This window comes from Xiphophorus hellerii, chromosome 9 (genome assembly GCF_003331165.1).
Source record: "Xiphophorus hellerii strain 12219 chromosome 9, Xiphophorus_hellerii-4.1, whole genome shotgun sequence".
Classification (NCBI taxonomy): domain Eukaryota; kingdom Metazoa; phylum Chordata; class Actinopteri; order Cyprinodontiformes; family Poeciliidae; genus Xiphophorus; species Xiphophorus hellerii.
The window spans coordinates 21,036,043-21,051,923 of record NC_045680.1 but is presented as its reverse complement, the minus strand read 5'-3'; the positions used below and the strand labels follow the sequence as shown (position 1 = coordinate 21,051,923).

At 42.7% G+C, this 15,881-nt stretch overlaps 1 protein-coding gene across 1 annotated transcript; it reads left to right on the top strand.

The window, feature by feature from the left end:
* Nucleotides 1–262: 262 nt before the first annotated feature.
* Nucleotides 263–15,166, top strand: myoc (myocilin). Its single transcript, XM_032571771.1, has 5 exons — nt 263–5,982; nt 10,260–10,325; nt 10,863–10,955; nt 11,977–12,188; nt 13,874–15,166. The coding sequence occupies exons 1-5, from the start codon at nt 5,487–5,489 to the stop codon at nt 14,453–14,455; spliced, it is 1,449 nt and encodes a 482-aa protein (XP_032427662.1). The 5' UTR covers nt 263–5,486; the 3' UTR covers nt 14,456–15,166.
* Nucleotides 15,167–15,881: the final 715 nt, after the last annotated feature.

Below are 15,881 nucleotides of genomic sequence, written 5' to 3'. Positions count from 1 at the left end.
GCCATCCCTAAAGTTTTAAGCACAGGTTAAGTGTCCAATAGCTTACAGAGCTTGCAAAATTCCAGGACTTTTATCTCCTCATTTATCCGACTGTTGCTGGCTCGTGACTTTACTGGCATCGCCGAGTCCCCAGATGGCATTAAAGTTGCGGGGTCTGGAGCCCATGAAGCGTTATTGCTCTGACAGACCCTCTGCCTTTCTTCCTCCCAGTACCGCAGGCACGAACACACACACACGCACACTGCCCCGCACACTGAGCCAGAACTGCCCAACTCCACTGCAGGAACAGACATTAAACTGGCCCCGAGGGACAATTTGCTTTGTTGATATATGGACGTTAGGGGTCACATCTGCCACTGATGCACACAACAGTGACGGTGGCTTTGTTTCCGCTCCGAAGTCGAAGCGGTAATTTAATCCGCTACGCATTGTTTGGATGTTGATTAAAGCAGGCATAGGTAAAGCTGTTCAGAATCCCTCCCCCCTCGTTGCACCAGCACCTGTAAATCAGTAACACTCCAGAAAGGTCATAGGTCAAAGAAACTCAAAGTAAGCAGACCTTCTTTCAGGTCTAAGGTTTTATGGACTGGCACACATTAAAGACCTTTTGATCCTTACCAATTCCTAAAGTTCAGTACGTTAGATGAGTGCTGAAATGGTAACTGAATTTATGATTCCAGAACTTGACGGGTTTTGTTTGCGCATACAATGCTAGCCACATTTATGGAAAGTCGTGGAAAAGATGTGTTAAAAGCCTTAAATCAATCTCAACTCATTGGACGGGGTGTTGCATGCAAGGCATCTCCCAGTCTGTCATGGTTAAAGGGGCATTATAACATAAAGTCGACTTTTTTGAGCTTTGCATCGTGTTATAGAGTTGTTCCCTAATCAAAAACATTTCATACCTGTTAGTAAAATCTCCCTTGGCAACCATTCTGGTTTGTAAAACGCTTGGGGGGAACCAAGTGGCACCTTCAATACCCAGCTCCTCCACAGACCTACAGTTTTCAGGGATTTCGACTCCCCACACTCTGCTCCTGAAGACTAGCCAGCAGCAATTAGCCAACACCTGGTGGAGCTGCGCGTCTGCTGACCTCATTGTATGAGCTACTTCTATGTCCAGTGCTCCCCTGAATGTTTGTAAAGCCTCGATAGAGGAACGCTAGAGAAAGAAAGAAAGAAAGAGACAGAGGCCCAATATTAAGGCATGAAATTGCAAAATCAAATTTCTTTTAAGTCCTGTTGGACACATACAGCATTTTTATGACAACTGAAGGTGGCATAATTAATTCATTGTCCCTCAGGAGAAGACAGACATGCACAAGGAGAGCCTCTAAAAACCACAAGCCAGGATCTGAGCTCAGGAACTTCTTGCTTAATTCCTTTCTAATCAGCTCATTTGCATATCTTCCTGTCAACTCTTGGAAAGATTGTCAATTTTTGTTTGTTTGTTGACAATCATATAGTTTCCAAACTGATGGATAGCATCAATCACAGATGAAATTTTTCTTGTCTGCTTTGAGTTACCGCACGTGAACGCTCATAAACTCCCCGAGCCAATGGCCACCAGCACATCTTTACTTACTCGGTGCATTTTACGAGCTACACATGACTGCTCCCTGCCCTCCAAATTCCTTTGGAAACAGTGAGTACTTACTTACTTTTTCCTTTCCCTTTTTATAGATTTTTGCTTTTTTTTTTTTTTTTTAATTAAATAAAAACAACGTGTAAGATATAATGTGATATTGGTCATTTGAGGTGCCTTGTTTTGAGAACCACTGAGGGTCGGATTATTCTTTCCATAAAATGTTTCGAAATAATAGTGGCAACGCCGCATTTGTTATTGAAAGAACTTGCCTTGGGCCAGTACCTGTGTAGTTTAGACAGATTTTACTACAACCCATAAATGAGACGGTCTTTTTTCCTGTCTGTCTACACAAACACACCCGCGCTGGCAGCAGAGGATGTTTTGATCCTCCGGCTGGATGACCTCAGATTCCGGGCATAGTGATGGTTATATGAGTCACATAAAAGCGAGTTAATTTAACGGGGGGAGGAGAGTGGACAATGTGCCAACCAGCCTGCCCAGACACTTTGACACTGATTAAATAGTCCCTGGTCTATTACATTTCACAGTTCAGGTCACAGAAAGGTTGTGATAAAAATATAAATATGCTTATTCTCATTATGATACTACAAAGCAGGGACAGTAGCAGTTTTGGCAGTACTTGGGCTTCATGTGTATTTTAGAAAATAAACAGAGCCTTGCACTGGAAAATAGTAATACTATGCTGACTAATAAAAGGTTTCAGAGGCCAACACCTAACTTGATGACAGTGATTAATTTCAGATTCACTCAACAATATAGCAGAAACAAACAAAACAAAAACTCAACTTGTGTAATGGCAAAGATGTTTCTCTGTGTCAGACTGCTCTAGCAAGTACAACAACTTAGGATATTGACAAAATTGAGGCTAACAATCACTTTGTACGTTTATCAGAGTATGAGTCAATCTTTCAGAACTAAACAGCTGTGAATTATTAAAGGGATCATCCAAGACTTTTTATGAGAACGTGAAAAAATTAATGTCTGTCTCTCCAGTAGATCTCTTGTCGTCTTCATACAGTATAACTCCAGTTTACCCGGGTCCTGGAGGCTAAAGCTAGCTGCTAGCTTGAGAGGGGCCTGGACCAGGGTGGGTGTTTATTCTCTTATCTCTGCTCGAATCCATGTGGCATAGTTTATGTCAATACTGTTTCCAGAATCTTTAAACCATTGTCACGTTTGGATTGGTCAGTTTGTTACACAGAAACAAACCGTGGGTCCATAAACACATCCATTAATGTGTTTATTTTCACATTAATGGACGTTGGAGGGTGTGCGCCACTAATAATCTTCCTGTGTGAAGCAAGAATTCAGAACAAGACATGTTTGAGTATCTACATGATAGAGAAATAAGCCCTTTAAAAAACAAATAACACAAGTTTCAATTAAATTGCTATATTATTTCACTTTTTTTTTTTAATGCTATACATATTGTTGGACAGTTTACTCTGACTTAAAAAGCCTTACATACTTCTATCTAAGTTTTCTTTTTAAGTTGTTCTACGCAGGAAGATTGCTGGTTTTGCCTCCAACTTATAAGTAATGATCAACTTTTCTTTAAATACTCCCAATCTCACAATAGTTCAAAGCTTCACAGTGTTAGGTTCACAATAATGTTTTCCAGCTTGAGGTATTTTAAGACAGCAGACGTCCACTTTGGTTTTGGTTCCTCTCTGGGCTGGCAGCTTCCGCCTCCGTGAACAACATGGATTTCTGCTTATCGTGGTCACCAAGAGAGCTATATACTGGAAGAAAGATATTAACTGCTTATAACCGTTTTACCAAACCTCCCTGTAAAATTTCAAAACAATTTCTGTGGAGCCTCTCAGACATGTAAGAAAGTACATCTAAAGTTGAACTGCTGCCATATTCTTTTTCATATACCTCCCTGCTTTTGTACGACAAAGGTAACTCTGTTCTGGAGCGCTTCACCAGCTCGGCTTCACGCGTCCAAAAATGAGATTAGCCAAAAATAAAAAAGGACAAGACATTCTAAAAGTATATATATTCGTTATAGTGTAGACAAATGAATCCACAGTTCAACTCTGTGGGCTTATGTATGTCGAGTCTTGCTGTTTTTATCCATAGATAGACAATCTGCACGGCAAGTCATGTTGTCTAGACGTACATTGTTATTATTTGGTGTGCGTGTAAGGCATAGTGCCGCAGCTATGATTTATAAAAGCAATTAAATGATTTGGTCCACCTGCATGATGATTTATTGAAACGAGTTGAGGCCCAGAGAAAGTGGCAGCCTTTCTATTGTTTTTGTTTTAACTTGTATTTTCTTTGGAGATAGGGCTAAATGACTCTAATTAATTATTGTATCATAACATAGTCTTTTGCAATGTTTTCAAACTACTTTCTCCGTCCCATCATTTTCCCAAGAACATTTTTTTCCCCCCTTTTTTTTTAGCTTTAGCTACTTTTGTTCCCATGTTGCTACTGTTGACGCTGCCTTTCTCAGCTAGTAAACTAAAAGTTTTCATCCGGTTTCGGGCGTTCAGGCCCTTTGCGACCCAGAGATGCTTTGGACGTCACGGCCGGTCGGGTCAGCAGAGATGGATGGATGAGAAATTTATGCACATGAAAGGAAGGAGAAGTGAAAATGTGAAGGGCAAGAGGTGACGCAATGAGATACCGTGTTAAATTTTGGGTGACCGGAGAGGAAGCGAGCGTAAAAAAAAAAAGAAGAAGAAAAAAAAGAAGCTAATTTTAGTTGTTTTAAACGTGAGAGAGTATAAACGCATTGCAGAGACAGTGTGGAGTCTGAAGCACGGACTCACACTTCACACCTAAGAGTCTCAGCTCTGAGGGACACTGTGTGCTGGGGGGTCAGCGTCCTATCCGATCACTAATGCCCCCCATATGTAAGGAGACACCGGCTCCTCAGGAGGAAACTGTGTCCAACAGGGATCATGTCTCGCCACCATGTTGGACCCAAACCTTGCAGGGGTAGCTGAAGGAAGGTCCTGTTGAAAGGTTTTAAGTGTGATAACTGTCTTGGCGATGCTGATGACTATTTACTGTGGATGTGGAGGTTGGAGGTGGAGCCAGTCAACTTGACCACACATCATTTATGACGCACTACCTCCAAATTCACGCTTAAAAAAAAATCATCAGCTTTTTTTTTTTGTCAATAACCATTTAACCAGCGTCTGCATGCACTGCTGAGACATTTTACGCTGGGAGCAGTCCAACTCCTGAGCTAGGTGTACAGCCTCTGGGATCAAATAATCTGTTTTTATACCAAATAATGAAGCCAAAAGAGTTTTTTACTACAACTGTTTGTAAACTTTTAACAAACCCTTTCAAAACAAAATAAAATGAAGTTTTCTTTAAATTCCTGAGAATTTGAACAGGAACTTTCTTTTTTTTATGCACATGACACGTAAAAAAAGGACAGTTTTTCCAGATGAGATCTTCAAAATCCCAACTATTACAAAGCGTCAGATTTAACAACCTAATATCCCAAAACATCATTTTGCAAATTTAGCATCATTCAAAAAAATCCTGTGTTTTTGTCCTTTTCCCTACACCTTTTCCTTTCCCCCTGTCCCCCCCTCTCTTCCTTTCACCTCTCCTCTCCTCCCTGTTTTCCAGTTTCCCTCCTTGTGTCCCTTCCAGACTGTATAAATATCTGAGAGCAGATGGGAAGAGCTCAGTGTTGCAGAGCTGCTCATAGAAGAGAGAACAAGACAAGGCGAGAGGGCAAGACGACCTGATAAGAGAAAAAACCTCTGAGTTAAATCTGGAAATTGGCTTGGATAAAAAAAAAAAAAATCAATTTGCACAGGAACAGAAAGTTGGATTGTGGGGAAACAAACAAACAAAAAAAGACTTAAGATATTAGTATAAATTGCTCAGGCGTGTCTGAAAGATGTTCTTCCTCTCCTTGCTGTGCGTATGTGGTCTCCTGCTGCGAGGTGATGCCCAGGACCGAGCCTCCCTGTGGAGGGGGAACGACCGGAGCGGCCGATGCCAGTACACCTTCACCGTGCCCAGCCCCGCGGAGGCCACCTGCCCTCAGGCTGGAGGTCCAGAGCTGGACGGCCTGAAGGCCAGGCTCGGTGTGCTGGAGGCGCTGGTGGCCCAGCTCGGCGGGAAGGACGTTCAGCCGCGGGGAGGCCAGCAGGGGGCCGCTGCCAGACCGCAGCCCGAGCTCCGGGAGGCTCTCAGCCGAGCGGTGGCAGAGAGGAACCTGCTGCAAGGGGAGAAAGAGAGGCTGCAGAGGGAGCTGGACACGCTGAAGCTCAGGATGGAGGAGATGAGGCGGGAGACGGAGAGGCTGAGGAGCAGACCCTGCCTGTCTCAGAGCCCAATGGCAGCTGCCACCGCCACCCAGCAAGACTGGGGCAGAGGCAGACCGGCTGCTGGTAAGAGACAATACACACAACCCCCCCCTCCATCTGCTTAAATGTTGATCAGGAAAATTAAAAAACTATACCATAAAATTCATTTCTCAATTTAAAAAATATTGCTTAGTTTTCCACAATTTGTGATCTGCATTCATTTAATCAATATTAAAATTTATAATGCCAAATGTATTGTTTTTGATACATGCATTTCTGATAGCTTTTATTCATAATGACAAATGTACAGTATATCTGGCTTGATAATCCTGCATCGCGAAATGTTGCACTTTTTATACAGATATTTCTGAAACCTCTAAAAAATAAATCTGCTGTATCAAATCCTCAAGCTTGTCTCATCCTGCAGGTCCTGCAGAGGACAGGTGTCAGTTTTATTCAAAGACCCACAGTGGCTGTGAGCAGCTAATAACAAACAGTTTGCATGGATTACAAAGTTTATTTCCAAGGAATGAGAAGATGTTAACTAAAAAAAAAAAATGTTTTTAGAGTCATACAGCAAAAACAAACCAGAAAACCCAAACATAATTATCATTGACAGCTTTACAGAAAGACTGGTCAAAATGTGCGTTGTTGTTTTTTTTTTACTTATCTATGTAAATTTCATTCATCAGTGTACAGCGTGCTATTTAGTGGATGTTAAATTTATTCTATTTATACTGAAAACTTTATCTAGATTTCAATATATTTCTATTGCAATTGTCACTATAGCTAATCGGTGTAGCACTATTAATAATTAAACAGGTATTTTGTCTAAATAATAATTTAAACAGCAAAGTTGGTTATTTCTGACTAGTTGCGTCAGGCTTTTAAGGGTTAAAAAACCAAAAATGGATGACCTCCATGTTTTCATGCCACATACGTCTTTGTGTGTTTGCGTTTGCATGGTAATGTTTTGGTTTCCCCTTTATACCGCAGAGACCCCCGGCTCGGGTTTCCCCCCCCCCCACTCCCAACCATCCCGTCTTCCTGCCTTTACTTTTAGAAACGCTGGAGGGCGGCCATGGAGGATCAGCTTTATATTTAAGGGCAGGCCCTGCTGTCTTTATGGCTGGTGTTTCCCCCCTCAGCATGGCGGGAAATGCGCGCGAGCGGCCCTAAAAGGAGAGAGCACGAGGAGGACGACGTGCCCCGGTGCAAATTCTTCCCCTGCCCCTCCACCTCCACCTCCACCTCCACCTCCTCCTCCTCCTCCTCCTCCCTCTTTAGTCACCGCTCCTCCTTTACTTTCCAGCGAAGCGCCTCTCTGTTTACCCACCTGGAATTATGCATCATTGGGTTTTAACATTGAGATTTCCTGGACCGATAAATCTTTTTTTTTCCCGTCGTCCTACGAAACCACCTCTACCCCTTCTGCTTCCGGATGCTTGTATACCTCCGACATCCTCTCAGCTGTGGGTGTAGCTCCTCGTGTTTTCACCCGCAGACTGAAATACACAGGGAGGGCCCCATAAGGGTGACAGGCAGATGCCGGATAGATCATGCTCAGAGCCAGGGTTGCAGGACCAGAGCAGAGCAGACAGAGAGAGAGAGAGAGAACATAAATCAAGCCATTTTGGCTTGTAGTGAAGAGTGAAACCCTTGACAGGAGGATTTTTATCTCTCACAACTCCCACAGTATTTCTGTGACCTTTTTAAACAGTTAAAATATACGAGTTGATGTTCTCAGATTGTTATGTTTTGCATTGAAAATAGGCTTTTAAATACAGCCGACAGCGCACGTGCTAACCCTACGCTGCAAACGGTATTAATCTTTCTTATATGAGGCCTGGCCGGTTGCGCTCAGTCGAATTTACAAGTTCGAGGATCACCGAGGTCCGACATATTTCAGTGTTTCACGACTTTGAATCCAGATCGAAAAGTGAGGCGTGATTTGCACCAAATTCCTTTCCAGATTACAGCGGGTCACGGTGATTTCTGAAAGTGCTGCCAAGGCGTAAAACGGTCATTAATGTCGCTGCAACAGCGTCGATACGTGACTTTCAAAAAAATGCAGAGTTTTGACTTGCAACCCCCTCAAAAAAAGGTGGCAAGATAGAAGAGAGCACACGGGATGAAGAAAAGAAGAGAAAAAAAGACAAATTTCTGGAGGAGTGCGGGATGAAGATTGGACTTCAGCGATAGAGTCACTATTTAAATAACTTGTCGATACAGTCAGTGCCTTTCAAATCTGTTAACACCCTAAGAACATTTTCCAAATGTTCACAACCATAAATGTCTGGATTTTTCTTTAACGGTAGACCAACACAAAGTAAAGCACAATAGTGAATTGGAGGAAAGAAAGAATCTGAAAAGTACGTAATCCACCTGTACTCAGCCTCTTCACTCAGACACCCCGAAAAGAAATTCTGTGAAACCAAATCAGTTATCGATGTGCCACAATCCACGGAAAATTCTTAGAGCTGAAGGGACAATGGATGGAGTTAAACACATTCCTGGAAGCAAACATCTTGGACGACAACAAGAACTTTATCCAAATGATTTAGCTCAGAGCATTTTCATGTCAAAGAACGTCCCAGTCAAAGTCCAAACTTAAATCTTTCCGAGAACCTGTGGAGAAGCTTGAAAATAGATGCTCAGATTCGCTCTAATCTGTCTAATCTGACTGAGATTGAGCTATTTTTGCAAGACTATACAGGATGATTTAGGCCTGCAGATGTGCAGAGACCTACAGCTGACTTCTGAAGCCAATCAGCTGTACTCACTTTTAAAAGTGCTATCCGGATATGAGCCCATAATCAAATGAATGCTAAACCTTTCAGACTTTTTCCAAAAGTTACGAACACAACACTTAATCCCGCTTCACAGTTACGGACTATTTTGGTTTGGTTTGTCACATGAAATCCCCAAACCATCAATGCTTCTCGAAGCTCCGTGGTAAAAACAAGGAAACGAGTCAAAGTCTATGAGCGACCGAGACTCTTTGCACCGGTTTTGTTTTTTCCGACAGCACCTGTTGGTCATCATCTGGCCCATTTACGGACCTGATGCTTCTGTTGATTAACGGGGGGAAAAAATCAACGTCAGCTTCCAGATGTTGACTCTTAATGCTCTCCGGGTCGTTGGGGTTCGCTGCCTGCCCGACACGGCGGAACATTTTTGCGCAACAGGCGTGTGCGATAAGCTGCGGAGAAAAATAAATAAATAAAAATCCCATGTGGACTCGCGCACCAACAGCTTTCACCAAAACACATCCAGGCGTCTCACTTTCTCTTTTGTAATCAAGGCAGTGTTTAGATCGTGAGGAGCCTCCGTACGGAGCTGTTTACAGTTTGTCAGATTCAAGTTTGACAGGGTTTACGTTTCGCTGTGATGGGTTTGGGAAGTAAACAAACTAAAAAAAAAAAAGAAAAAAAAAAAGAAATTGGTCGGAGGGAATCTGGAGAGCAAAAATATAACAAAGACATAGTGGTAAATGAAAGACATACGGAGCTTTTTTAGAGGTAATCATACCCACTTAACTATAATCGCGCTTTGTCCACAACCACACCCTGTGTTTTATTTTTGTGGATCCCACATCACAGATTAACACAAAGTAGTTCGAAACGGTGAAGAAAAATGATAAATAGCTTATATTTCATTTCAAAGAAATAATGGAAAACTGTGCGACTAAGTGACTTTCCAGATTCCCCTAATTAGGCAAAAACAACTAAGAGTTGAGCCCTAATTTACAACAAACATCAACTTGAGACGAGCAGATCCAATTTATTTATTTATATTATTTTTTTAAATATAATCAAATTGATTCATTCACACAGACTGATTCAAATAGATTATACATGTTTCCACTTCAATCCCAGTTGTAAACCACAACAGTAACGATCACAGCTCACATGCGAAAAGAGTTAGAGACCAGAATCAAACTCTTTGGCCTACGTAGCAGAAAACTAGCACCGCACATCACCCTGAACACATGATCTTCACGATGAGACACGGCAGTGACAACATCATGCTGTGGGAGTGGCTTTCCCCACAGCATGATGTTGTGGGGAAAGCCACTTTGGCTGCATATTATTTGAATGCAGCCAAATAATATTAAGGAAACTGGTTGCAGGCTAAAAAAATCCCCCACACAAAACGACTACAAGCACACAAGTCCCAGTTACTACTGAATGGTTTCGATTCATGTTTGTCCGTGTGTTAGAATGACCTAGTCAAAGTACAGAGCCAGACCCAGTCTTGTTCAGCTCATCAGGTGGTTTGAGGCACACTCCAAGGCACTCTGCACAAACCTCAAAACCCGCAACACGCATCAGTCAGCTGCGGTGTGTCTGTGCGTTTAGGTTCCAGTCAGATGTCCCACCTCATGACGAGGCCCAACCGGCAGGGCGACAGCAGCAACCCGAGAGGTGAGGCCGGTTTTCTGCAGAACATTCCCTTCCTGAGGCCGCACTGTAAAAACGCAAAATGTCCCCAAGTATTTCTGGCCTAGTTCCTAGAGCAAGTATCCTAGTACCTCTGAAGTAGGACAAAACTGACTCACAAGCAACTTTTCAGCAAGAAATAGGAGCTTGTTTTGAATCACTAATTCCTCAATGTTCGTTAAAAAAAATACCAGTTCCACTGGCAGATTATTTCACTTATATCACGGGGAAAATGTCTTGCTATAAGTGAAAACAAATCTGCCAGTTGAATAGTATTTTTAAAAATCAATATTGAGGAATTACTTACATAACACAAACTCCTATATGTTGCTAAAAATGTACTTGTAAGTTAGTTTTGTCTTATTGCAAACTAGACAAAAAAAATACTTGGTAACATTTTGTGTTTTTGTGGGAGTCTTTTTTTTATTTTAATTTTTTTTAGATGTTAATCCCTAACAATTCTTATTTTAATGAATGTTGTAATTATTTGCATATAAATCAGAGTTTCTCTTGTTGGTTTAGATTCAACCTGGCCGCATGGAGCCCAGGGCTTTCAGGAGCTGAAGGCTGAGGTGACCGAGGTGCCTGCACCAGACGGCAATGTCGACAACACAGGTGTTTATTCTTTAGCCTGAAATTAGCTAAACATACGGGATGTTCTCCACCAAGCGCACTAACCCAAATCCAGCTTCTTCTATTTTTTTTTTTTGAGAGAGAGAGAGAGAGAGAGAGAATATCACACACAATTAGAAGCCAATGTGTCCATAAAAAGACATAAAAGAAGCTGAAATTTAAAGACAGGCCCCGTTTCGTCGTCCTCCATTGGTGTGACCGGGCAAACATGACACTCACCCCTCCTGCTGACAGCCTCAAAGCAAATACGACTATTAATACCGAGGCATTCAGGGTGAGAATACCGACGTCATGCCGAACCGTCGGTATGAGGCGCCCTCTGAGTTTCATGTTTGCCTCATAAATGAAGAGGGAAAGCACCTTTAACAAGGCTGTCGTTTAATGTGGCTGTTAAACGTTTCCTCGGGTGGGCTCCCCCCCAAACCCACACCCTGCGTCTCACAGCTTTCTATAGGGGAACGCAAAGAGTCAACGCGACGCATCTTTCCATCTTCCTTGAGACCAAAGCGCTCTGAGGCAACATAGTAATTGGGCGTATTTATAAGACACATTGCCATCCAATCTTAAATCTGGGGCTACATCCGGAACCCGAGAGGAAGGTGGTATTTTAGGAAGAGATAAATATAAAGCCAACCTTATCGTTTTCTCTGAGATCCTGGATGAGTTGCGTCACGCAGCCTCTCCTCTGAAGGTAGTGACTCAGAGAAAACCAAACGGTTGTGTTACCTCCTTGATGCAAGTTTGTTTGAGGATGAAACACGGGTATTGGTTTAAAAACCACTGCGGTTCCATGTTTGGTTTGATTCTAGAAGTGTAGCTCTATATCGCGGGCCTGCCAGATTCGGGTCATCCAATGACCTTCAAAGTCTTGCAGACTGAACATCTCAAAGCTTTGACACGATTTAAAACTTGTCTTTCATCGCGGCTTCTGTTGATTTGTGACAACTATGTTGAGTCTCTTCATCGTTCCCGTCTCCCGCGTCTCGTCTTCCTTGCCCTGCAGGATGCGGGCAGCTGATCTCCGTGGGCGAGCCGGTCACCCACAGGAAGGCCGACAACATCGCAGGCAAATACGGTGTCTGGATGCAGGATCCTGAGGCCGTTTCCCCCTATGGAGCCAGCATGCTCTGGCGCATCGACACGATTGGCACCGAGGTCAGGCAGCTGTATGGGTATGATGACATGGAGCAGCTCTCCAAAGGCTTCCCCTCCAAGGTAGGTGTAGCAGGGCCTTGCAAAAGTATTCATGCTCCTACCACAAACTAGTGCACTACTAAAGCAGTGCATACTTATGAAAGGGAAGGAAAATTATACATGGTTTTCAGAACTACGTACAATTAAAATCTGAAAGTTGTAACATGCATTTGTGTTGAGCTTCCAACACAGATAACCCAACATAAATCTAGCCATTTGCCTTTAGAAGACGCCAAATTAATGATCAATGGTAGTCTTTAAATGACTGGTGAGTTATTTGATGTCAGTATTTGAGACCTTCACATTTGTTCTGTTAAGGTCTCAGAGGTTTGTCATCATGATGACCAAAGCACTGCAGGACAGTACTGAGGTTGTGGAAAGGTTTTAAAAAAGAATTGGGTTAGAAAACAATTTTTAGATTTCATCTCATGAAGCATGGTTAAGACAGAAAAAGCACAGCCAGATTACCTGACAGAAAGCTCCAATATAATCAGGAGCAGCCAAGGTGTGCATGGTCACTCTGGAGGAGCTGCACAGCTTAGGTGGGGAAAGCTGTTAACAGGACAGCTGTTAACAGCTTTCCCCAGCTGTTAGCTGAGCTCTCTGCAATTCTGGTCTTCATGGAAAAGTGGCAAGAAGAAAGACTCTGTTAAGCAAAAACCATAAGACATACAGTTTACAGTTTTGGATCATTTCTGTAACTTTTTAGCCAACATGTAAAATGCTATCTGTCAGGGTGTCTGTGCACCCTTAAAACATTTTAGGTCTTAAATTAATCTATTAAGGCCTTAAAATGTCTTAAATTCAGTTTAAAAATGCAAGTTTGCCTTAAATACATTAATCACAAGTCTTACATTTTGTTGTGCCTGAACTATTTAATCTTGTGTATTCTATGTAGTTTCTTTTTCTCCCGTGAATTTTTATTCAGGCAAACCTTTGGGTCGCACTTAGATATCTTCTTTATGTTCTGTGTCTTAAGCTAACTTCTAATATACCCTTCTATAATGGCTAAGTGCAAATTTATCTGTCTTTGCCGCTGGTTCACTTCTGATGCCAACTCATACTTTGGCATACAATGCCAAGTATTGTATACCAATGGGCATACAATACTTGGCATTTAGTAGCACCAAGCATTGGTAGTTTGGCGCTACTAAAGTGCCAAGCTTTTTAGTATTACTATGTAAAATATGTAGTTTTCTTTTGTACATTTCTATCATGATGCAGGTCTTAAACATCATTCATAATGGTCTTAGAAAGGTCTTGAATAGCCTTAATTTTGAGTTGGTGAGAGACCAGACCCTGCATACGGATCTGAACATCGCCCTGAGCACACTACCACGGCAGTGAAACATGTTGGTGGCAGCGTCATGGTAAGCAGATGCTTTTTCTACCAAAACAGGAAAACTGGTTAGAGTTGTTGTGGAAAATGAAGGCCGCTAAAGGTTGCAATGTATTTCCAGCTGGGGCAGAGGCTCACCTCCCAACAGGACGACAACCCCTTAACATGACGTGTATAAAAATATATTCTTGACTCTTATGGCTTTCTTCTGCAAAACGTCTTGAAAACCATGGGTCTTTTCCCTTCCACTTCATAATTATGTCCTAATTTGTGAAAATCAAGGTGCCTCAAATCCCTTGAGGTGCCTGTACAGCGCCTCAAAGTCTCAGATCAGTCCTAGTTATTCCCTCATGTTTTGCTGTGACAGGTCCTGCTGCTGCCAGACCCATTGGAAAGCACCGGGGCCACGATATACCGAGGGTCCCTGTACTACCAGAGACGGCTGAGTCGCACCCTGATCCGCTATGACCTGGCCTCTGAGAATGTGGCGGCCCGTCATGAACTCCCCCACGCTGGCTTCCATGGCCAGTTCCCCTACTCCTGGGGCGGGTACACGGACATCGACCTGTCTGTGGACGAGAAGGGGCTGTGGGCCGTATACTCCACCAGCAAGGCCCAAGGAGCCATTGTGATCTCGAAGCTGGACCCACACAGTCTGGAGGTGAAGAGGAGCTGGGAGACGAGCATCAGGAAGGCGTCCGTGGCCAACTCCTTCATGATCTGCGGGAAGCTTTACACCGTGGCCAGCTACGCAGCCCGTGACACCACCATCAACCATGTGTACGACACAGCAACCAGCCAGCTGAAGGCCGTGTCCATTCCCTTCAAGAACAAGTACGGCTACAACAGCATGATTGACTACAGCTTGGCCCAAAGGAAGCTGTTTGCCTGGGACAACTTCCACCTAGTGTCCTACGACCTCAGGCTGGGTCGTCAGCAGGCTAACTGAGGCCAGCATCAATGACTGTTTGCTCACCTGTTCCTGCTTCAGAGACTCAATTTTAGACCATAACATGAGCAGCAGTTACAAAGATATGGAAAAGCAAAAAGCTCACAATTAGTCAGTTTCCACCCAATATGTGTAAGAAGTTATGAAAAGAAAATCCTTTAATTAGTCAGGATGATTTAAAATAGATTAAAATAGTTTTTTCTGACCTTTTACAGCATCCTGACTTAATCCGCTGATTTTGTACATAATCTCTTAAAGTGAGTCGGACAAATTGTGGCCCTTTTGTCTTTCCATAGAAAGCTAACCTCCAGTTCACCTGTAGGAAAACTACCAAACTCCATTAACATTGGAGGCACGGTGCCTCCCGCAGGCCTGCTTTTCCTTTATTCCCGTTCCTTATTTCGCCGTGGCATGGTCCACGATGTTGTTTTCAGAGGAATTATTTTTGTACCGCCTTTAATCCATGTATGTGATTTTGTTGTTTTCCGTGTAAAGCTATATATTTGTGAATTAAATAAACCACGAATCAGTTTAACCAAAAACATGAGATGCATTTGATTCAGTAACGCCATGATGAAAACTCCTGTGGTTTTACATGCCCCGCAGGGATTTACCAGCCAACATCCCTGTATAAAACTGCTCCAATAAAGCATGTATTGAATATTGCAACATGTGTCCAAAATCCTCATAAAATAAAGTTGATTAATGACGGCCCTGTTTATTGTTTCACTTTTGAATCAAAAGATTAGAAACAATTTCATCCAGCAGGTTTTAACAAGATGATGAACTAAAAATAGAGACAACATGCACCACTTTCTAATGCACCAAAAATCTGGTGGAGATCGACTGACGCAGTGAGGAGATATAGCTGACGGAATAACCTATAGGGGGCGCATTGGAGTCAAATTACTTAATTTCTGTTAGACAAAATTAAATATTTGGGTTTATTTTGGTTCATCAGAACCAAAAGGTGAAGGTTCTCATCGTTGAGTGTGCCTCGCAGCTGTGGTCACTGCAGATCTGCTCACGTCCCGCCCAGTGAGGAACAGAGCAGATGATGGGAAAGCTCACTGCTTGGGGTAGAAGTGAACCAGATACTAAGTGGTTGGCGCACAAATTGCCAGTGGAAAAACTCCTTAAAGGTCACATAGTTCATGCGAGGTACCAAAACCGGTGGTTATTGAGCCAATTTCCACCTCTTTAGGGGGGCAGAATCGTAATAATAAACAGTACGATTATAATAGGCGTTCGCAGCGATTAGCTGCTCGGGCCTAAAAATATTAAGGAATGATGGTAGGAAGGAAGGAAGGATAGAACTTTTCAACATATAGAAAATAAATAAATACAAATATCTTTCCTTCTTCTTATGTTTTAAGATACTTATCCAAGCAAAAAAAAAAAAAAAAAACCCAAACAGGAATCATGT

What these genes read in the sequence shown, in the direction of transcription:
- myoc (XM_032571771.1), top strand. Translation starts at nt 5,487, where the DNA reads ATGTTCTTCCTCTCCTTGCTGTGCGTATGTGGTCTCCTGCTGCGAGGT. An exon ending in CAGAGGCAGACCGGCTGCTG is followed by an intron (nt 5,983 to 10,259) that starts GTAAGAGACAAT and finishes CTGTGCGTTTAG; the next exon opens with GTTCCAGTCAGATGTCCCAC. An exon ending in CGACAGCAGCAACCCGAGAG is followed by an intron (nt 10,326 to 10,862) that starts GTGAGGCCGGTT and finishes TTGTTGGTTTAG; the next exon opens with ATTCAACCTGGCCGCATGGA.